General features: G+C 47.3%; 1 protein-coding gene across 1 annotated transcript in view; it reads right to left on the bottom strand.

Annotated features, from left to right (window-relative positions):
• Positions 1 to 24,384, bottom strand: part of LOC126085423 (hemicentin-2-like) — a 418,976-nt gene that overhangs the window by 342,783 nt on the left and 51,809 nt on the right. Inside the window, 2 exon segments of the mRNA XM_049900797.1 lie at positions 11,912 to 12,098; positions 22,751 to 22,794. Coding sequence (XP_049756754.1) covers positions 11,912 to 12,098; positions 22,751 to 22,794 — 231 coding nt within the window.

The raw sequence follows: 24,384 nt of genomic DNA, 5'->3' as shown, positions 1-24,384 counted from the left end.
AGACTGGAACACTTATGCACTGCTAGTAGGGATGTAAAATGGTACCACTACTTTGGAAAATGATTTGGCACTTCCTTAAAAAGCTAGAAATAGAAGTACCATATGATCCAGCAATCCTACTCCCTGGAATATATCCTAGAGAAATAAGAGTCGTCATACGAATAGATAGTTGCACACCCACGTCCATTGCCGCACTGGTAACAATAGCAAAAAGATGGAGACGACCTAGGTGTGCATCAACAGACGAATGAATAAGGAAATTATGGTACATACACACAATGGAACACCACGCAACATTAAAGAACAATGGTGAATCTGCGAAACATCTCACGACGTGAATGAATCTGGAGGGCATTATGCTCAGTGAAATTAGTCAGTCTCAAAAGGACAAATATTGTATGAGACCACTGTTATAAGAACCCAAGAAAAGGTTCAAACACAGAAGTAAGCATTCTTTGATGGTTATGAGGGTGGAGAGGGAGGGGGAGGGGAATTCCCTGACTAGATAGTAGATGAGGATCATCTTTGGTGAAGGTAAGGACAACACAAAATACAGGGGAGGTCAGCACAACTGGACCAAAGCAAAAGCTAAGAAGTTTCCTGAACACATCCAAACACTGAGGGGCAGAGTGGCTGGAGCTGGGTCCTGGGGACCATAGTTTCAGGGGACGTCTAGTTCAATTGGCATAACAAAGTTTATTAAGAAAATGTCCTGCATCCTACTTTGGTCAGTGGCATCTGGGGCCTTAAAAGCTTTCAAGTGGCCATGTAAGATGCATCAACTGGTCCCAACCCTCTTGGAGCAAAGAAGAATGAACACGAAAGACACAAGGAAAATACCCAGTAAACAAAAGTTCCATTTAAACCAGAGACTCCACCAGCCTGAGACCAGAGAACTAGAGGGTGCCTGGCTACCACCAATGACCGCCCTGACAGGAAACACAACAGAGAGTTCCAGACAGAAGGGGAGAAAAGTGCGGAGCAGAACAGAGGCTGGAGGAACCCCCGAAACTATGGCCTCCTGACGCTCTGTCAACCCAGAACTAAAACGATTCCTGAAGCCTACTCTTCAGACAAAGATTAGATTGAACTATAAAACAAAAAATGATACTCGTGAGGAGTGTGCTTCTTAGTTCAATCAGATTCACGAGACCAAATGGGCAGCTCCTGCCCAGAGGCAGGATAGAAGGCAGGAAGAGACAGGAACTGGTTGAATGGACACAAGAAACCCGGGGTGGAAAGGGGGAGTGTGTTGTCACACTGTGGAGATTGCAACGTATGTGACCTAACAATATGTGCATTAACTTTTGTATGAGAAATTAACTTGAGCTATAAACTTTCACCTAACGCACAATTAAAAAAAAAAAAAAAAGCCTTTCTAGGTTTTATTAGCAGATGCTTTCAAAACCAAAAGTCACTCCCATGGATTTTCTGTCTTTAGGCATTATCACAAATGGCACAGATGGTTAAGTGCTAGGCTGCTAACCTGAAGGTTGGTCACCTGGGAAGAAAGGCCTGGCAATATGCTTCTGAAAGATCACGGTTAACTCCTGTTTTTCCTATCCTGTATTTAGTCAATAATCATGTCTCAGTGGGTTTCTGTGTAATGCATTTTTTCCTCCCATGTATAATACCTTTTGTATCTGTTTCTACTCTTTTACTTCTTTTGCAACCTTTTGGGCCTTAGCCCTCACCAGTTAACCCAAAGCTGATTGTTAATGTTAGCCACTGTTTATTGGGTACTTTATGTGTCAGGCCCTGTGCTAAATACTTTACATATATCTCATTTGGGGGCAGTTCTACTCTGTCCTGTAGGGTCCCTATGAGTCGGAATCAACTCGACGGCACTGGGTGGGTCATTTGATCCTTACAGTCATCCTGTCATGCAGACATTATTCCCATTTTAAAGATGAAAAAACTGAAGCTTAGGGTGGTGAAAAAACTTACCTGAAGTTTTATGGCTAATAAGAGGTGGTTCCGGGATTTGACTCCAGGACAATCTGACTTCAAGGCTAATGATAATAATAGTAATAATAACAGCTAACGTTTGTGGAACATTTTCTATGTATCTGGCACTTTGGTAAGGGTTTAATCGATTATCACATTAAACCTTTAAAACAATCTTGTGAAGCTGGCGCTCTTACTGCAATTTTCAGTTGGGGAACCTGAGGCTCAGGACATTAAGAACAATGTGCCAGTTTGCACAGTGGATATCACACCTGGGATATGACACTTATAAACATCTTTGTTTCAGAGTCTGAGCTCTCGGCCACTTTACCATTATTTGCTGTAATCATCTCTTAACTGATATTCTGCCCCCTGTGATGTTTATCCATTTAGCACACTATTGGTAGAGTTAATCCATCCAGAAAAGATGTAGGAATGGATGAGGGGTCACTCACATTTCACAGCCAGGACGAGGGGATCACTTTTGCTGGAACTGACTGGATTGTAGACCTCACACTGATACTCCCCAGCATCCCACCTCTTGATGGGGTCTATGGTGAGGGCGCCGTGGTTTCTGGACAGCATCGTCCTCTCTGTGAGCTGCAGGCTCTGTCCTTCAAAGAGCCACCGAAAAGAGATTTCAGTGTGGTTGCTGTGGCAGGTCAGGGTCACGGAGCCCTTATTCTCCGTGACTGCGGTGAAGCTGGCTTGGATGGAGGGTTTTGTCACCATGTCTGTGCAGAAACAGAGGAGATGACTGTGAAAGGAGGAGTGTGGCTACAGACAATCATCTTCCTGAGAGATTTCAGCCAGTATGCAGGCCCCACGGTGAGCTCTGAAAGGTGACCCACAGGGTGATCCTGACCCTCTGCAGAGGCCATGTGTCTGCCCATGTGCTGATCTGTAAGGATGGGGTGGCCCCTCCTCTCATTAGGAAATAGGTGCAGCCCCCTGACTCTCTGAAGTATCTGCACTGGTACCTCTTCCCAGACCACATGTCCATCCACCTTGTCATCAGGTGGAATTTTTCTTCTCTAGACATTTGTGTGACCCTTTCCTAGGGCCTCCTGTGAGTTTGTAAGAGATCAGGCCCCTCTCTAGCAGATAATCCTGTGTGTTGGGGAAGGCAGGCTGCTGGCCCCGTCTATCTCAGGGGCAGGGCAGTTTCATATACAGAAGTGAAGTTTTTTTGGCTAAATATTATATTAGGGGAAACCCTGGTGGTGTAGTGGTTAAGTACTACGGCTGCTAACCAAGAGGTTGGCAGTTTGACTCTGCCAGGTGCTCCTTGGAAACTCTACGGGGCAGTTCTACTCTGTCCTATAGGGTCGCTATGAGTCGGAATTGACTCAACAGCACTGGATTTGGTTTTGGATTTTTTTTTTTTATATTAGGGAATAAGAACAGCTCGGCTCAGCCTTCACTATCTTAGAAAATAGAGAGTTTCCAATCTAAAGGATTTCTCAATCTGAAAAAGGTTTTGCTTCCAGTATGGACTGACTACCAGGTGAAAGGAACCTTAGAGGGACGTGGTTACAGTTTTAACAGAGTCAGGTACTCTTAGCCCTCTTTGTAAACTACAGTGAAACCTGTGAGAGCTAGAACTCGACAGGACTGCCCCCTTTTCTGGGTCTTGGTAGTTTCCCGTCTTTGACAGGGTACAGTTTTACCACTTTTCTATTGCTCTTTATAGTACAAAGTATTTGAGTTTTCCTTCTCTGACAGGTTTCCGCCTTACACAGGTCCCTGCTTTCCCAGGTTTTACTGAAGATACTTTGGCCCTGCCCCTTCCCACCCATGAAGAGACTTCATGGGTGAATCTACCTAGTTTTCCAAGTAGGATTCATGATCCTTTGTTCTCCTTTGTGTATAGCCTGTGCCAGTGTCACACAGCATATACAGCTGTGACTTTAGAGTCAGGTCACAGGCTTAGAAACCTCTGCCTCAAAGCTGGCACTTTCCCAATGTCTCTGCAACTTGATTTGGCATGGCTCTTGCATTGAAGGGCTGCACATTTTAGCAAGATTAGGACACAGCACAGCTGAACCTGCTCCATGCTTCCCTGTCAGAGCACAGATGGTATCAGAACAGGGCTGGTGCATGGGGTTGCAGGGGACAGAGCATAAAGACAGAGTTCCATTCTGCCACCACCCTATTGTAGATTGTTTCAGCCTTTCATTTTTGAAATCATGTGAGCCTGTTCGAAGCCTTGCATGTTCCTTACAGCACATGGAGTCAGTGAAGAAAAACAAACAGATGAAAGAAAGCAACAAGTTAGTGACAGAGGGAACACTTGACCTTGAGGATACTTCCTCCTTTCCCCATTATGAAGCCCCCTCCCACTCCATGGGGCTTTCTGAGGCTGAGGGAGCAACCCCTCCCATTCCAGGGTGAGCCCAATTCTGCCCTGAGAAATAAGGAGAGCAAGAGGAGGGAACAGTCCCCAGGGATATAGTGGGAGGGCTCAGGGATGGATTTGGGGATTTGCATGTTCCTAGGGACACAAACTGGAAAATAACTTCTTTCAGGATTTTTTTTTTTGGAAAACCAGACTGACCTCCACAACAGAGCTCAGTGCTGAAGTTCCAGGGTGCCATTTACTACAGACTTGGGTGATAGTCTTGACTGTGGTTCTGTTGAGGCCAGTGGCATTGTATGGACATGACAGGTATAGTTTCCACTATCACTCACAGTGATCTTGGGGATGAAGAGCACTTGTGTGGATTGCAAGTAGTTCCCATTGATAAACCAAGAATACTGCACGAGCAGGTTAGAGGCTGCTTGGCATGAGAGGTTGAGGGTTGTCTGTGGAGAGTAATACCAGTCTGAGGGGGAAATGGTGGGCGTGTCTGGGCCATCTGGAGCAAACAGAATACAGCTACATTGTGAAGTAACCAGAGAGAAGAGGAAGCTCCTTGTCTGATAATCCCCTGGAGGGTAATGGTAGGGGGAAATGGTGGAGGAGACCAGCCATCTGGAGTAATCAGAATAAAGCCACGTTGTGATGTAACCAGAGGGAAGGGGAAGTTCATGTCTGATAAGGGCCACGGCATCCCTCTGAGTCTTGTTTTAAAAAGTTTCAACAATAAATTCCCTGACTTCTCTGAGCCTGATTCTGAGACCATCAAGTGGTTTCTCCCATCCCAGGTCTTGACCCCGAGCATCTCAACACAGGAGCAACCCCTCCCCTCCTCATCTGGCAGCATGGCTGGGCCTGCCTGGAATTTCCTGGGAAAGGACGTCATGGCCAGCCTGGGTGTCCAGGAGCTGAGGGTCCATGTGCTTGGACCTGAGAGGACGGATGTGGCCAGGCTCTGACAGTGTGGATTTGACTAACAGCCTGTGCCATGTGGGAACAGAAGTTACTCACAGAGAACATTCAGGATGAATGGGTCACTATGGCGGGAATTCACTTGGTTCCAGGTTCTACACTCATAGGTCCTGTGTCGTTCCTTGTGACATTGCATATAGTGAGAACTCTGCAGTCTGACGACAGCGTCAGCCTGGCACTGTCTGGGAGGCTCCGATTGTTTATCAACTACAGGTAGGTTGTGTTCTGAGTGTCAGGGTAACACGTTAACATTATAGAGCCCTGGTCTTCCATGCTGTTGGGGCTGTTGCTGGTGATGAAGGGTGTGGGTAACTCTGCTGTCAGATAACAGATATAAGATGACCCCATTTGGTACCTTTGATTCCTGCAAAGGCATCTTTCAATCAGAGTTGGCATTGCATACCTCTCAGCCAATCTGGAGTCTCTAAAATATAAAGCGGTTCTTTGTAGAACAAGATAAATGCCTGACAGTTGGAGTGCTCAGGAGATGTAAGGCCCACCTGCCTTATTCTATCACTGGGAAAAAGCACAAACTTTCTCAAATGTTAATTAAGTAGCAGCGTTTGGTCACAGAAAGTCATAGGACTGGGGATTGGAGATCACCCGGGGCCTCTCCTGGGCTCTTCTCTGACCAGCTGACTGCCTGACCGACCTCAGTTTCCTCACCTGGAACTTGTGCTTGCTGAGGTCCCTCCAGCTGCACAATTCTACATTGCCCACATCAGGTATGTTTTCTCTGAAACACAGTTTTTTGTTCAAAGATATCCTAGATATGGGTAATGATGGGACTTCTAATTGTCCTTAAACCTTAGGAGATGGGGCAACCTGGCCTTGGGACAGGGTGTCATGGGCAGAATAATACTCGAGGAGACCAGGAGCAAGGCTGGTTGTCAGCCACAGTGATAGAACTGAATGGACAATGGCTCATCCATCTCCCATCTGGAGGACCCCACCTCATGACCATGGTGTTGTGATGAGGATTACACGTACCTGTGGAATAGAGAGTAAACCTAGTCAATAGCACATGGTCTGGAAGCTCCTCTATGGAAAAAAGTCTCAGGGAACTGTGAGCTAACACCAAGGACAAGGATGTGAGTAAAGGTTAAAATGGGTAAAATGTGCCTCTATGCTCTGGGGACTGCAAACCTGTTCCCTCTGCCTTTCACTCCCGGTTGGATCAGTGTAGACAGTGAATCAAGGATGTGCATGTCCATCCTCCATGGCCTGTCCCATGTGTTGGCATCACTAAGGAGAAGAGCCTTGGACAGGGACACAGTTGAAGCTAGTTCCCCTGGGGCTTGGGCTCATTGGTGGTGGTGGAGTCCTCCCAGGGGCTGCTGCTTAGACTGATTTCTTTGTCCTTTACTGTTTCCCGGGAAGAGTGAGCCTGGTCACAGTATTAGTGGAAGAGAATAGGATGGTCAGTATCTGGGGGAGGGTCAAGTGGTGGAGGAAGCTGTGTAGACCAGGGCTGTTGAAGCTGGAATATAGGGGAAGGAAGATGAGGGACATGGAAGGAACAGACAGAGCCAGAAATGCTCTTGGCAGTGAGCAGTGCGGGTTCATGAGTTCACAGACTCAAAGATCCAAGAGCTCCCATGTGACCCAGAAGCAGGACCAGTACAATCAGAGGCCCTCACTTGGCTGAGCATAAATGATTTCACTCCAGTGCAGGTAGTGTGTGGATGGGTTGTTCGGGGGTGAAAGCCTAGACATGCCTGGCCCTGAATGATTGTTGATGTAAGTAATTTAGTTCTAGAGTGAAACCGATTAATTATTCATTTGCTCTGACACTCCCCACCCCTGATCAAAATCTTTCCCTTTGAACTTGGGATGTCTAAGAAGGAAGAATCTTAACCAGTTGCTGCACTACGGGTCCACACTCCTAATAAGGCTACCCAGGATGGAGGAAAGGTCAGGGCTGTGGCTGTGGATAGACCTTGGTGTGACTCTGATCTGCCAGTCATGATCTGTGTGACCCTGATTCAGTGACTTTTTTTCTGCATGCCTCAGTTTTCCTTCAATAAAATCAGAGAAAAGATAAGGGGTATCTGGCTTGCAAGGTTGTCTGTGAATTAACCTTAAAATACTCACAGTTATCTGACATAAAGCGTGGTACAGAGGAGGGGTTCTTTATTACAGTTTGCCTCAATGAGACGGCTCCCTCAGACAGCTGCCTGTAGCATCTTCTTTATTTTTTTCTTCCTCGTTGGGGTTGCTGACCTTCTTATGGGGTCTTCTAAATTCTCCAGGGCAGTCAATTAATGGCCTGGGACCCATAGACATCTGTGGTCTCCAAATTGAGTCTCAGGAGAAGGACTCAGCTTGGCCTCTCCTGGAATAGTCATTGGGGCTGAGCTCTGGCTCATGAACAGCTCCAAGTGCTCTGAGAATCAGGCAGTCAGTAAAATGTTCCTCCCTGTCAGACCTGTCCTGGAGGCCAAGTTACAACCTTGGCTACAGGCTCTCCAGGGCCACCTGGAGTCTGGAGGCCTAGGACAGGGCCTGAGGAAGGGACTTCCTGGTGCTGATCTGCTCTGTGAGGATGCCAGGGCCCCTCAGTCCAGGACCTAACCTCTAGGCTGTTTTTCAGAACCATGTTCACAGGAAGGAGCCCAGGGGGATGGACTGAGTGATCTCCCCCTGCTGAGTTACTCCCCACCTGAGTCTCCTTCACTCTGCTGTGAATGTCTGCAGGGTCTGGATTCGGGAAGGGAATTCTGATCTAAATGCTCAAAACCTAAGTATGGAAGGCAGAGGCAGGTAAAGGGTCCAGATCTGTCAATCCTTAACTTCAAGTAGAATTAACACCACCCCACGCCCAGATGGGAAACCCTGGTGGCATGGTGGTTAAGTGCTATGGCTGCTAACCAAAGGGTCAGCAGTTCAAATCTGCCAGGCACTCCTTGGAAAGTCTACGGGGCAATTCTACTCTGTTATATGGGGTTGCTACGAGTCGGTATCGACTCGATGGCACTGGGTTTGGTTTTTGGTTTGACACCCAGGTGTCAGAAAGGAATTACTTATAGTATACGAGGATCTGTCCAGGTAATAGCTAATATAATCCATCTGTCTTTATTATCTGTAGTGTAGAGATTCCTATGTCCTTCAGGGTGACGTTCTGGAACAGCAGGGACCCATGGGAGTGTATTATCTATCAACTGCTGTGGGCAGGTCCTGGAGTTTTGATTGACTTGGTGGTAGATATGATATAATTTTATTGTTTTTTTTGTATACTTTCCACTTCGTACCAGATGTAGATTAAAGGATCTGCTGGCAGATTGTGGAGAAGTAGAAGGACATCATGACCATGGTGTTTGTTGTAATGAGGAAGACATGTGGCTATGGAATAGAGAATAAACTTAGTCAACAGCACATGGTCTGGAAGCTCCACCCTGAAGAAAGTTCTCAGAACCACTGTGGGACTGTGACCATCACACCAAAGACAAGGACATGAGCCATGAGTAAAACGTCCCTCTATGCTTTGGGGACTGCAGACCTATTCCCTCTGCCTTTCACTCCTGGTTGGATCAGTGCAGAGAGTGAATCAAGGAGGTGTACATCCATCCTGCATGACCTGTCTCACATGTTGGCATCACTAAGGGGAAGAACCCTGGACAGGGACACAATGGAAGCTTGTTCTCCTGGGAACTTGGGTACATTGGCTGGTGGTGGAGTCCTCCCAGTGGCTGGTGCTTAGACTGATTTCTTTGTCCTTTACTGTTTCCTAGGAAGGGGAGCCTGGCCATAGCATCGGTAGAAGAGAACATGTCTGTCAGTATCTGGGGAAAGGTTAAGTGGTGGAGGAAGCTGTGTAGAGCAGGGTAGTCCCAGCTGAATTGAAGGAGGAGGAAGATGAGGGACATGGAAGGAGCAGACAGAGCCAGAAATGCCCTTGGCAGTGAGCAGTGGGGATTCATGAGTTCACAGACCTGAAGACCCAAGGGCTCCTGTGTGACCCAGAAGCAAGACCAGCACACCTGAAACCCTCTCTGCTGAGCAGCACCAGAGTCAACATGAGACCTGACCCCCTGAGTCAGCTTTAGGAGCAGGGAGCCAGAGGGAGGGACCATGGGTCACAGCCACCTGGAGGGCCTGGGGGCCCAGGGTAGTGGAAAATCCTGGGAACCTGGAAGGTGGAGGCCTGGACATACCTGGCACTGACTGATTGTTGGTGTAGGTAATTTAGTTGTAGGGTAAAACCAGATTAATTATTCTTTTGCCCTGACACCCCCTCCCCCCAACAAAATCTCTCCCTTAGAACTGGGGAGTCTACGAAGAAAGGATCTAAACGAGTGGTTGCTCTTAGTGTCTGCACCCCTAATAAGGCCACCCGGGCTGGAGGAAAGGTCAGGGCTGTCACTGCAGACAGGCCTTGATGTGATTCTGATCTGCTAGCCATGGTCTGTGTGACCCTGATTCAGTGACTTTTCCTCCATGCCTCAGTTTCTCCTCAGTAAAATCAGAGACAGGATAAGGGGTATCTGGCTTGCAACGTTGTCTGTGAATTAACCTTAAAATATTCACAATTAGCTGACCTAAAGCTGGGTACAGAGGAGCTGCCCAAATAACCAGATAAACGGCGTCTATAATTGTTTGTCTCAAGGAGACGGCACTCTTAGGTCAAAAAGGAGCTGCCTGTAGCATCTTCTTCCCTTTTCCTTCCTCCCGGAGATGCTGACCTCCTATGGGGTCTTCTAAGCTCCCCGGGGCAGTCAGCTAATGGCCTGGGGCCCATGGCCATCTGTGGTCTCGAAATTGAGTCTCAAGGGAGGGACTCAGCTGTCCAGGATAGCTCTTGGGGATGAGCCCTGGCTTGTCACCAGCTCCAAGTGCTCTGGGACTCTGACAATCAGTACATTGTTCCTCTCTATCAGACCTGTCGTGGAGGCCAAGATGCAACCCTGGCTGCAGGCTCCTCAGGGTCACCTGGAGTCTGGAGGCCTGGGACAGGGCCTGGGGAAGGGACTTCCTGGTGCTGATCTGCTCTGTGAGGATGCCAGGGTCCCCTCAGGCCAAGACCTGACCTCTAGGCTGTTTTTCAGAACCATGTTCACAGGAAGGAGCCCAGGAGGATGGACTGAGTGATCTCCCCCTGCTGAGTTACTCCCCACCTGAGTCTCCTTCACTCTGCTGTGAATGTCTGCAGGGTCTGGATTTGGGAAGGGAATTCTGATCTAAATGCTCAAAACCAAGTATGGAATGCAGAGGGCGGGTATGGGCACTGCAAAGGGTCCAGGCCTGTCAATCTTGATCTTTAAAGTAGAATTAACCCCACCCCATGCCCAGATGTCAGAGAGGAGTTACTTACGGTGCATGCGGATCTGTCCACGTGCCTCAACGAGACCGGATATGGTTGACATTTGCAGTGTGTAGGCTCCTGCGTTGCTCCCGGTGATGTTCTGGATCAGCAGGGACCCGTTGTGGTATATTGTCTCTCGACCAGTGTAGGCAGGCCCTGAATCATTTACTTGAGCTTGTGGTGTATATGATACAATTCTATTGTTGCTGTTTCTTGGAGTTTCCCCTTTGTACCAGATGTAGACGAAAATGTTTTCTGGTGGATTACGGAGAGCTAAAAGAACATCAAATCCTTCAGCAGCATGGGGTGGCACTGATTCAATTTTGGGTTGTGCTGTGATAGATGGGCTCCAGAAGATTAAAAGTGAGACTAGGAGGGAAGAGAGAGAAATCAATCAGCGTTTGGACAATTGTATTGGGATGGAAAATTGGGGCCCTTGAGTCTGAGCAGGTCTTTTAGCCCTTGGACATGGGGTGTGTATGCTTCCCAAGTCAGCATTGCTTCAGCGCCTTGGGACCTGTTATTTCCCCTTTTTCTAATAATCTCCCCCAGGTGTCTGCATGGTTCACTTGCTCACTCATTCCTCAGGCTCTGTGGTGTCTTTGGAAGCTGCCTTCCTGACATCTCATTTACAGTCCCTCTGTCTTCACTTTCTCACCTTTCCCTCTTCTGTGTCCTCCATGGTGCTTAACAATGCCTGACATCCCATGCAAGTCTATTTGCTTGTCTTTCTTTCCCCTAGACTTGAGCTCCATGGGGTAGGGACTTGCCTTGTTCTGTGTTGTACCCCTAGTGCCTAGAGAGGCCTACAAATACTTGGGGAATGAATTAATGAAGATTGCTAGGGCCCCTCCAAGTCCTGGTGTTTACTTGCCCATTTCTGAGATTGGTAGGTAAGGTAAGACTTTTTCTAGATGTCATGTTAACATAAATTTCTTGTTACTGTCATTAGTTTTCAAAATTCATTGTTGCCCCAACCCTTTGAGACCATACTGACTCGTAGCAACCCTGCAGGACAGAGTAGAACTTCCCCATAGGATTTCCAAGGAATGACTGGTGGATTTGAACTGTTGACCTTTTGTTAGCAGTCGAGCTCTTAATCAGTGTGCTGAGATAATTAATTTGGAAGATATGCAGCAATTGAGGTTTTACTCCCCCTTACCAATTCAAGTTTAGTGACACTTCTGGTGCTAGGTCCTCCTCCCCCTTCTGTGTTCTTTTCACTGGAGGTCCACAGGGAGCTATCTGTCACCTCTCAGATCCTTGTTCTCCCAGGAGACCCCAGCCAGTCTCTGCCCTCCCCACCCTCCCAGGGAATCTTTGCCTCTCACCTGTGAGCAGGGACCTGTGCCAGTGGACACGCCATCTGTGGGGAGAGGCTGAGGGAGGCTCCATGGGTCTCTGCTGCCTGCTCTGTGCTCCCTCTGTGGGGAAGAACTCTGGCTCCAGCAATGCAAACACTGCTGCCCGAGATGTGTCTGCTCTGCTGTCCTTCCTCCTGCTGCACTGAGCCTCCTCCTGGGGCAGAACTTTCCAGGTCACATGGGTTGGGGGTGAGTTCTCCCCTAGGTAGCCTCTCTCCTGCCCTCCACTTTCATTCCTGACTTCTAAGCTCCCTTCTTACCTCTTACTTTCTGTCTACATTTAGGTTCCCTGGGAACCACTGCTGCCTCTGCCTTCTCAGCCTTGATCCTCCCCCCACGTCGCCCTGATTGTTGGAGTGGGCACAGCACTAGGACATAGCCTTCTGGGCTGGATCTTTCCATGTTCTGGGTAGGGGTGCATAGTCAGCTCTCCCCTGCAGTTCTCTTTAACTCCATTTGGCTTTTCCCTTCTGAGCAGGAGCCTGGGGGCAGTATCAGGGACTCCTGTCACTGGAGATTTCACCTGGTTGTGCATCAGAATCACCTGTTGGACTTTATAAAGTAGCCAGGTGTCCGAGTGATGCCTTAGAAATGCTGCTTCAGCAGCTGCACAGGTAACGCTGATGCCCAGAAAGGCTGAGAAACAGTGATCTGTGGGGTAGGGTGGACTTCTCACCCTCTCCTGTGCACAGGGATACTGTGAAGATCCTGTTAAATGCAGATTCTGAATCCATGGGTGTGAGGTAGACCTGAGAGTGCATCTTACAGGTTCTTAGGTAATGCTGATGATACTGGCCTGTGGACCACACTTTGAATAGCCAGTCTGCTGGGGAGTTCTGTTCCCTGGAAGGACAACTTGACCACTTCAGTGTTGGCCTCTGTTGTTTCTTGGTCTTGGGTCTGTGAACACCAGACAGGGATCTCCTGGAGTCCCTTAACCCAGGGATGATTTCCCATGTGACACAGAATCCAAGGGGCACCCAGCTCTCTCCAGTGTTCTCAACTGCACTAGGAAGATTGGATTTACTTCCTGTCAGAAGGTCAGAAATGGCTGAAGGGGTAAAGCTGAGTGATGATGGGTGAGGGACCAACCTTCTGTCTCTGGTGTGACCAGCCTGGCCCCTGCTTCTGGGGACAGAGAGTTAGGATGTGGATTTCCAGGAGGGAGTTACAGTTCCTGGGGGGTAAAGGGGGAGCTTTCCTGCATGTCCTGAGGTGGTGGGAGGTCAGGGGGCCATGGGGTCCATGTCCTTAGGGGAATGTTTCAGAGAGACCCTCTTTCTCTGGGGTCCATATGGCTGAGTGGTGGCTCAAAGCCTGTCCATGTTCTCCCTGATCATCCTGGGCAGCCTCTGTCCTCTGTCCAGCTGACTTTCCTGTGGCCACCCTGCCTTCCATGGGTGAGCCCAAGCCAGGTGTGGGTTACTACAAAGGAAGCCCTACATCACAGGGCTCCAGAGCTCCAGGATGAGGACTAGAACAGAGCTGACACATAAGAGGGACCCAGAGAGGTCTATTGGAGCCAAGGACAGAAATCAGGCTTCGTCTCCACCTCCATAACCAAAAGCCAGGTTAATGTTTCAGGGGAAATAATTTCTGTTTCCTGTGTTATTTCGCCCCCTGTAGGGTTTGAGATGACCTGTATCCAATGTCAGGTGCTGTACCAGGGAATCTGCTCAGGTTCCAAAGGGTGTAACCTGGTCCTGACCTGGCACAGAGAGGGGCTCTGACCTCCTGGCTGAGAGTCAGCCCCGGGTCCTGTTCACTGTGGGTCCCCAGGCTGCTGCAACTCCACCCAACTGCAGGTGAGCCTAGGGAGAGGATGTGAGTTGTCCAGAGGACCCCTGGTTCCAGTATCAGGAGAACTATCCTCCCAGGCAGACGTGCTGCCCAGGAGGACCTCTCTGTCCCCGAGGTCTGAAAGAAAGGGCCGGTGAGGTGTCTTGTGTGGCTGCAGAAACAGGTACTGGCGTGGGAGGCTGGTCCCCCAATGCCCCATGTTTCCCTTTCTCACAGCGTAGGGGCATTGCATCAAGGTCACCTGTGTCCCTGTCTGTCATAAACTTGAGTCCGCTCCACATGGCCCAGGTACTGCAATAGGTCCCACCTGGACTCAGGGATCCCGTGAGGTTTCTGTTAGGAATGGGAGGCACATGTGGACCCTTAGCCTGAGACGGAAGCAAAGGCAGATCCTGTGCGATCTCTCCCTATCCTGCACAGCGAGTCCCCCAAGCCCCCAGGACTCCATGGGACTGGTAAGATGGTTCAGGGGCCCATGGCCAGGTATTTCCACAGACCAAGGACCCACGGTGCTGGGGAGCCGCGCCCTTACTTATTGTGGTCTGGTTGAGGCTCAGTCCTCCCTGGTGGTAACTCTGGAATCTGAGGTCTAGAGTTTTGTTCCAGGACAGGTCTCTGCGAGAAGAGAAAGAACAGAGCATCCCATCCCAGGTCCTCCTGGAGACTTGAGGTCCTTTAGAAGTTAGAGATTGGGGTGGGTGGGTCTATTTTCTGCAATCTAATTGGGTTCTGTCTTCTCAGTGTTAGCAGACCCCTGTCCTCCCTCCTGACACCATGAGAACAAAGGCCTCAGGTTCCTGGCACAGCAGTGGGCCCTGCTTGTGTCCCCCCAGGTGGATGCCAGTGCTTCTGTGTCTACACAGACTGTGCTCTGAGCACCAGAAGTCAGCATGTGAGGTCATATGTTGTGTCGTGTGGTTTCTCCTGCATTTTATGAGTATTTATTGGGCATCTGTTATGTGTCAGGAACTGGACTAGACCCTGGGATTCCACAGACAACAGGACAGATGTAGTCTCTGTGTTAATGGTGTTTACAGTGTAACAAGACAGATTTCGGGTGAAAATTAGGGAAATAATGAGGCAATTATAATCAAGAGACTGGTGAATGGGTCCAGAGCTGGTCTGGGGATCAGAGAAAGATCCCCTGAGTAGAGATAGGTTGGCTGAGACTTGAGCATGAGTGGACCGTTATCAAGTGAAGGGTGAAGGGTGTGGAGGGGAGGAGCCTGGTGCAGAGGCAATGGCCATCAGGTGGGCAGAACCTGGTTGGATGGGGTTGCTGACAGAGTCCAGTGTGGGGGTAGTTTGAGAGTGAGGAGGACTATGGACTGAGGTGATGTTGGTGAAGCTCAGGCCCTGCTAGGCTATGCGTGGTGCTGAGGGGGGTCAGCAGTCCTCTTGGGGGGCTCCAGGCTGTGGAGTAACTTTGCCGCCCTCTGGTGGACATTCAGGAAAGTGTAGGAGGAAAAGTTACTGTGCAGAGCAGTTTTTAATATCATCCTTCAAGCATTTTTCCATGTATGTATAATTTTAATGCAGTGGCATGGTCCTCCTCTTTGAAATCCCAGTCTATCTCATTTCAAGCTCCTCTCTCATATACCCAAGAAGATCTCATCAGGCTAACCTTTCCATGGTCTGATGTAAGGTCACTTTCTTTCTATAGTAATTGGGTTCCAGTTACAATATGTCCTGCTTGAATGCTGAGATGGTGGGTCTTTTGGTAGAAAAGTGAGTAGCAGCATATCGGAACACAATGTCTATGTGTCCTCAAGAGGGCCAGGGTGCTAAGGGGACAAAGCTTTACTCCCTTCCCTCTCCTTCCCTGACCCCACACATGAGATCAGAACAATGGGGCAGATTAGAGGGATTCAGAGCTTCAGGGGGTGGTGCTGGGCTCTGAAGCTCCTCTTCCCTCCCTCTGTGAGAATTTGTCACCCTCTGCCCTCTTTAGGGGATCTGGGCCTCATCTATGTTAACAATGGGGTTATATTCTGATAAATCCCCCCTTCCAGAGATATGTTAGCAGAGGAACATCATGGTGCCAATGTCAGAAGGACCAAGGCCAATGTCCCTGTCAACACTGTCACACTAACTGCAGAGACTAGAACAGGTGCCTACCTGCCTTCAAAGAGCTCGCAGGGCACAGGCATCCTTAGAAATGGGATTCTGGACAGAGTGTGCGTGCATTAAATATTATAAGATAAAAGATGTAATTTTTTTTTTGCATAAAGGATATATGTAGTAATTAGAATGTCCATTTCCTCAGCTTTCTCAAATCATGGGTAAATCTGATGCAAAAGACCTCTTTAAAGTGTTAAAAAGTAAACATGTCACTTTGAGAACTAAGGTGCGCCTGACCCAAGCCATGGTATTTTCAGTCACCTCATATGCGTGGGAAAGGTGGACAATGAATAAGGAAAACCATAGACAAATTGATGCCTTTGAATTATGATGTTTGTGAGGAATCTTAAGTATACCATGGACTGCCAGAAGAACAAACAAATCTGTCTTGGAAGAAGCACAGCCAGAATGCTCCATAAAAGCAAGGTTGGCAAGACTCTGTCTCATGTATTTTGGACCGGTTATCAGGAGGGATCAGTTCCTGGAGACGAATATCATCCTTGGTAAAGGAGAGGGTCAGCAAAAAAGAGGAAGACCCTCAATGAGATGGATTGGGACAGTGGCTAGAACAATGGGCTCAAACACAACAACGATTGTAAAGATGGCAGAGGACGGGCAGTGTTTCATTCTGTTGTACGTAGGGTTACTGTGAGTCAGAACTGACTCAATGGCAGCTAACAACAACAGTAATTAGAATGTTCATTTCCTCACCTTTCTCAGATTAATTCTATGAGTAGAATGCACACGTATTTATATGTCCATCACTCTGCGCACACATTCATCTATCCACTTATCCTTGTACCTGTCCTTTCATTCATATATTCACTTACGGCCACATCCACTCTGGTACCTCCACCCTGGAGGCAGAGGGCCTTGAGATATATAATGGGATTCTTGTGCTGGTCTCTTCAAGAGTTGCAGGTTCCCCAGTTGATGTGACCTGAGCACAAGTAAATCCCACAGAACCTATTGTTACCACCCAAGAAACAATAGTTGGCAATGGGTATTTTAAGGAGAGGTTATCACGTCCACATGCAGGGCCAGGGAAGACTTAGGCCAGCAAGTGGCTGGTGAGTTTGATCACTAAGGAAGGGAGATTGGTAAGTGTGGGGTCCTAGGAATCAGAAGAGAGGGCATCCCAGGAAAAAAACATACGAGATGGAACCTGGCTTAATGGACCAAGAACAGAAAGGTCTTCCTCCTGAAGTATGGGTAAAAAGAAGTGGAAGTGGAAGTTTTTGTGAGGTGCCATCGAGTCAGTTCCAACTCAGAGTGACCGTATGTCCAACAGAATGAAACACTGCCTGGTCCTATGCCATCCTCACAATCGTTGTTATGCTTTAGCCCATTGTTGTAGCCACTGTGTCAATCCATCTCACTGAGGATCTTCCTTTTTTTGCTGACCCTCTACTTTACCAAACATGATGGCATTCTCCAGGGAATGATCCCTCCTGAAAACATGTCCAAACTCTGGGAGACACAGCCTCACCATCCTTGCTTTTAAGGAGCATTCCGATTGTACTTCTTCCAAGACAAATTTGTACATTCTTTTGGCAGTCCATGGTGTATTCAATATTCTTCCCAACACCACAATTCAAAGGCATTCTTCTTTGGTCTTCTTTATTCATCATCCAGCTTTCCCATGCAGAGGAAGCGATTGAAAACACCATGGCTTGGGTCAAGTGTACTTTAGTCTTCAAGCATCTTTGCTTTTCAACACTTTAAAGAGGTCTTTCGCAGCTGATTTACCCAATGCAATGCATCTTTTGATTTCTTGACTGCTGCTTCCATGGGTGTTGATTGTAGATCCAAGTAAAATGAAATCCTTGACAGCTTCAATCTTTTCCCCATTCATGATGTTGCTGATTGGTTCAGTTTTGAGGATTTTTGTTTTCTTTGTGTTGAGGGGTAATCCATACTGAAGGCTGTGGTCTTTGATCTTCATCAGTAAGTGCTTCAAGTCCTCTTCACTTTCAGCAAGCATGTGTCGTTTACATAACACAGGTTGTTAATGAATCTTCCTCCAATCCTGATGCCCTGTTCTTCTTCATATAGTCCAGCTTCTTGGATTATTTTCTCAACATACAGATTGAATAGGTGTGGTGAAAGGATACAACCCTGATGCACATCTTTCCTAACTTAAAGCATGCAGTATCCCCTTGTTCTGCCGAACAACTGCCTCTTGATCTATGTACAGGTTCCTCATGAGCACAATTAAGTGTTCTGGAATTCCCATTCTTCCCAACATTATCTATAGTTTCTTACAATCCACACAGTCGAATGCCTTTTGCATAGTCAGTAAAACATAGGTAAACATCTTTCTGGTATTCTCTGCTTTTAGCCACGATCCAATGGACATCAGCAAAGATATCCCTGGTTCCACATCCTCTTGAATCTGAATTGAATTTCTGGCAGTTCCCTGTCAATGTACTGCTGCAGCTGCTTTTGAATGATCTTCAGCAAATTTTACTTGCATGGGATATTAATGATGTGGTTCGATAATTTCCGCATTCGGTGGGATCACCTTTCTTGGGAATAGGCATAAATATGGACCTCTTCCAGTCAGTTGGCTGTCTCACCAGGTCCTTGTCTGGTGAGGTAGCTGTCTTCCAAATTTCTTGGCATAGATGAGTGAGTACTTCCAGTGCTGCATCGCTTTGTCGAGATATCTCAATTGGTATTCCCTCAATCCCAGAAGCCTCATTTTTTCCAATGCTTTCAGTGCAGCTTGGACTTCTTCCTTGAGTACCATTGGTTCCTGCTCATATGGTACCTCCTGAAAGGGCTGAATGTCCACCAGTTGTTTTTGGTATAGCGACTCTGTTTATTCCTTCCATCTTCTTTTGATGCTTCCTGAGTTGTTTAGTATTTTCACCATAGACTCCTTCAATATTGCAACTCGAGTCTTGGATTTTTTCTTCAGCTCTTTCAGCTTGAGAACTGCAGAGCTTGTTCTTCCTTTTTGGTTTTCCATCTTCAGCTCTTTGCACATGTCATTATAATACTTTACTTTATCTTCTTGAGCTGCCCTTTGAAATCTTCTTTTCAGCTCTTTTACTTCTTCAGTTCTTTCTTTCGCTTTAGCTACTCGATGTTCAAGAGCAAGTTTCAGAGCCTCTTCTGACATCTATTTTGGTCTTTTCTTTCTTTCTTGTCTTTTTAAGGGCCTCTTGCTTTCTTCATGTATGATGTCCTTTGATGTCTTTCCACAACTCATCTGGTCTTCGGTCATTAGTGTTCAGTGTGTCAAATCTATTCTTGAGATGGTCTCTAAATTCAAGTGGGATATACTCAAGGTCATACTTTGGCTCTCATGGACTTCTTCTTATTTTCTTCAGTTTCAACTTGAACTTGCGTATGAGCAATTGATGGTCTGTTCCACAGTCAGCCCCTGGCCTTGTTCTGACTGATGATATTGAGCTTTTCCATCATCTTTTCCCACAGATGTAGTCGGTTTCATTCCTGTGTATTCCATCTGGTGAGGTCCTTGTGTATAGTCACTGTTTATGTTGGTGAAAAAAGGTATTTGCAATAAAGAAGTTGTTGGTCTTGCAAAATTCAGTCATGTAATCTCTGGCATCATTTATTTCTATCACCAAGGCCATATTTTCCAACTACCAATCCTTCTTTGTTTCCAACTTTGGCATTACAATCTCCAGTAATTATCAAGGCATCCTGATTGCATGTTCGATCAATTTCAGACTGCAGAAGCTGGCAATAATCTTCAATTTCGTCACCTTTGGCCTTAGTGGTTGGTGAATAAATTTGAATAATAGTCGTATTAACTGGTCTCCCTTGTAGGCGTATGGATATTATCCTGTCACAGGGTTGTACTTCAGGATAGACCTTGAAATGTTCTTTTGATGATGAATGCAATGCCATTCCTCTTCGAGTTGTCATTCCCAGCATAGTAGGCCATATGATTGTTGATTCAAAATGGCCAATACCAATCCATTTCAGCTCACTAATGCTTAGGATATCAGTGTTTACATGTTCCATTTCATTTTTGATGACTTCCAATTTTCCTAGATTCATACTTTGTACATTTCAAGTTCTGATTATTGGTGGATGTTTGCAGCTGTTCTCATTTTGGGTTGTGCCACATCAGCAAAAGAAGGTCCGAAAAGCTTGACTCTATCCAAGTCATTAAGGTCGACCCTACTTTGAGGAGTCAGCTCTTCCTTAGTTGTCTTTTGAGTGCCTTCCAACCTGAGAGTAACTACTTCCAACTACTTCTGTAAATGGAAGTAGTAAGGAAAAAGTCAGCTGGGATTCACCTTGGGGACTGCCTCATGAGTTGAGGTTGTTAATGTGTGTCTTTCTTCAATTTAGATATGAGGAGGGTGTGGGGTCTGGGATAGTACCTGGGTAGGGTGAAGCTCCAAGAACCTACCATTCCCACATTATGTCTTCTTGTAGAAGCTAGTGTACACCTGAGGACTGTGATCTGAGGGGAAGCAGCTGATGTTCTGAAGCGACCTGTCATGCTCATTGGCTCCAGAGACGGAGGACAGAGATGAAGTTGCCCCTGCCACTGAAGCCTTAGTTCTGTGGAATCAGCAGGTGTCACATCTGTGACTCTTGTCAGACACATGCGTTGGATGAGGATATCAGGGCTGGAGTGTTTGTCATTGTCGTGAGTTTAAATGAAGTGGACCCAGGTGTGCAGGGACTCAGACTGCAGGCTTCTGGTGTGGGGTATTCTGGAGATGTGGGAGAGCAGATTCATGTGTTGAGAGTGAAAAGGACCGTAGATGTTTGACTTTAGTCCATTTCCCACAGGAGCCATGGAGTGTTTTAGCAGAGAATGTTCATACATGGGTTATAGAAGAATCCTGCTGAAGAGTGGAGTGGAGTGTGAGTCAGGGAGGACATGGCTGGTCCAAGAATCTGTAAGGAAGCTCCTTCCATAAACGGGACCAGAGCTAATGAATCTTATAACTGCAGAGTGTCCACAGGAGGGAGGATGTGAGGTCAAGAAGGCTTAGAAGAGAAGGGCTGGGGTTGGGGGCAGGATACACATGGGGTAAAGGCCAGGAGGATTTAGAGGTACCCCAGGGTTCTGTCTCAGGGCAGGCTGTGTGGCGACACCATGAGCAGACATACCTGGGTCAGGAGCAGGGGTAGCAGATTCACAAGGTCAGAGCAGAAAGAAATTAGGATGGGGTCTCAGGAAAGACTGAGACTGATTTGAAAACCACTGACTTATGGATGACAGGAGAATATGTAAACTTGGGGAATGCTGAGATTTTGAAGCCTCAGAAGAAGTTTTTTGGGGGGAGGGGCATGATTAGGGGTTTGTTCTTCCTCCCTGTGCATTGAGCTGACTGGACATTTCATGCTTATCAGTGAGACCTACTTCTGGCATGACAGTGTGAGGAATTTTGCTGACTTGCTTCCCAGAGAAACTGGTGAAACTTAAAAGAAAACAACAATTAAGAACACTGGCTGAACATAAGCTAAAGGACCAGAGACTTCAGTCAACACAAATGAAGGAATTCAGTCTTCGTAAAAATAGTTTTGTAAAGGACTACTACAGCCTTCTACAATAAAAGGGAAGGTGGAAGAAAGGAGGAAGTCCTCCAGCAAACCCTGGGGAAGGAGGAGAATGTGAAGTCCAGCGTTACTGCACTATACTATTTAAATGTCTCATTTTCAGTGAAATAATCACAAGGCATACAGAGAAACAAGGAGATGACCCATTCAAAAGAAGAAAATAATGTAACGGAAGGCAACCCTGAGGAAGCCAAACCACTGGATTTACTAAATAAATTCTTTAAAATAACTGTCTTCAACACAATCAACAGCTAAAGGAATATAGGGACAGAGAACTAAAGGAAATCAAGTTAAGACATACAAGGTAAACTCTAGTGCTGCCTCTAAAAATAAAATGCAAAAGATTTAGTGAAAATTTCATCAATGAAATTAAAGAGGTATTATATAAAATATTCACTTAATTGGAAAGAAAAAGTAAAAGAAATAGAGGACGAAAATACATGAGACATACAGAAAACGAAAAGTAAAATAGTAGCTGTGAATCCAACTACGTCAATAATTATACGAGAACAGATTAAACAATCCAACCAAAAGACGGAGGTTGTCAGACTGAAATAAAAAGATGATACAACTATTTAGTGTGTATAGAACACAAATTCAAAGACAAAAATAGATTGAAAGTAAAAGGATGGGAAAAGATATGTCATGCAAACAGCACTCACAAGAAAACTGGAGTGGCTCTACTCATATAAGATGAAATAGACTTTGAAAACAATACAAGAGATACAGAGGGACATTTATGATGATCAAATCTATCGGGAATATATAACAAGTATAAAAATATAAGTGCCAAATAGCAGAGCATCAACATATCAACATACATGAAGCAAAAACTGACAAAATTAAAAGGAGAAAAGACAAATCAGCAACACACCACTTCAATATGGATAAAGACTGCAGGTCAATGAGGAAATGTTATAGTTGAACAACACTATAAACAGTAAGAGTTTCTGGATGTAGCTAAGGAACCACTTGTGCTTTTGGGTTGATCCGATATAGTAAACATTTACATCAGGATTTAGTAATTCCTGTAAAAAAAAAAAAAAGGAGAAGGAGGAGAAGAAGAAATGGTCTCTGAAACCCTTGTAACTTTCTCAGAATGTCATAGCTTCTCCCAGGCTCTGGTCTCACCCAGGGCAGCTCTGAGCTGGGCCTGATTGTATTCAGGGAGGTCCCTGCTTCTCAGCCTAGCTCCCTGCTGCTCACCGCACCTGTTCCCTTCTTCACTGCTGTTCCCTGAATCTCAACACACAGCCAGGTGTGAGGTAGGGTACGTCTTGGGTGTATCCCTTGGGCATGTGGGCCGGAACATTCACGGCTCAAACTCACCTCATAGATGGGAACAGCTGCCTGGTTGACACATTGTGCGGGGCCTGGGCAAGAGAGAGAGAGAGGATGTCAGGGGACAGGCAAGGAAGGGGGCATTATAGTAGAGGCCAAGTGAACAGGTGCCAGGGCCCCAGCTTAGAAGGTTCTTATCCTTACAGCCTAGAGTTCATCCTCTTGGGTCTGCCTTTGCTCATTTCTTAACAGAAGTGACCAGCTCTGCCTCCCTAGCATCAGTCCCCCACTCTGCCCATAACAGAGCACTACACCCGTTCTTGCTGAGTCCCCACACCTCACCCTTGTTAACGTGGAACCCCTGACTGCTGCTTCCAGGGGCCCTTCTGTGTTCCTCGCTGAACTCCTGGTCCTCTCTCAAGAAACTGAGTAGACACTGGGTGGGCTCAGGGCAGGGTATGGGGTAGTTTCTATCCCTGAAGGGAGGCCCAGCTCCTGGCCAGGGTGGGGCTAACTCTGTCCTGGCTTTCCTGGAAGAAGGGATGTGTCTGTGCTGTGTGAGGGGTCGCCCAGTCCCCCTGCTCAGAGCCTGCACATCTGAGACCGCCTGGAGAAGGGTTGGGGAGGGGATGGGCTTACTGGGGAGGCAGAACTTTCAGACTGACCATGACCTTGGGAGCAGAGACAGGGGTTAACACTCAAGGGTGTAAAGGAGCTTGGGATCCCTCAGAGGAGGAGGCGCTTGTGGCCCCTCAGTCTCCAGAGACTCAGAGAAGAGGGAGCATCTCCTGGAGAGAGAGGCTTTTGGGACATTTTAGGGTCCAAAAGGAAGCAAGGAAGCTGAGGAGTGGCCCTGGCCCCAGAGAGTTCAGGGCTGACATGGCCACTCTGAAGCCTTCTGTCCTGAAGGTTCTATGCCTCTTTCCATGAAGGCACAGAGTACCTAGCTCTCCAGGTTGAATGTGCACTCACTGGGGGTAGATGCTAGGTGTTGCTGATGTCCAAGGTCACTCTGCCCGCTGGACCTAAGAAAGGTCAGATTATTGGTGAGGGTGCAGGGAGAGGTCACAATGTTTGGGTCAGAAGAGATGATAAATAAGGGACTCCATTTGCAGCAGGGGATGGAGACCTTCTCTGTCTATCACTGTGGGGGTGAGAGGGGAGCCCTGGAAGGGGGTGCTGAGGAGAAGCCTTAAGAAGCCACATCTGCCCTTGGCCCAGAGAGAAAGGATCCTCAGAGAGATGCTGGCCCAGGAGAAAGCTGATCAGAAGGGACCCAGAACACAAGAAAGGAATTTCCACTGACTTGGTTAGGTGGATTTGAATAAACAATAGGGGGTGCTGTTTGCTGAGCACTAACTACCTCCCAGACACCACTGTGAGTTTGCTGTGTGAATGAACTAGGACCACACTGAGGGGTGGGGTCATATTTGTCCCTAATTTATAGATGAAGAGACTGTGAAGACAGACTGAGGTCAGCACACAGTGAGGGAGGAGCCCAGATAGAACTAGAAAGCAGGGTTCATGGAGAGGTTGAGGAGGTGTGGGGAGCCAGGCCCACATTCTCAGGATGGGGCTTCCTTCATCCTGGCCTGGGGTCAGCCTGGGGGCAGGAGATGAGGTGGAGATATGCCATCTTACCCTTCAGTCCTGATGAGGAGGAAATGCCCCAGAGCAGTCAC

Source organism: Elephas maximus, chromosome 11 (genome assembly GCF_024166365.1).
Source record: "Elephas maximus indicus isolate mEleMax1 chromosome 11, mEleMax1 primary haplotype, whole genome shotgun sequence".
Lineage (NCBI taxonomy): Eukaryota > Metazoa > Chordata > Mammalia > Proboscidea > Elephantidae > Elephas > Elephas maximus.
Note: the sequence above shows the minus strand (reverse complement) of the source record. Positions and strands in the feature narration are given on the sequence as shown.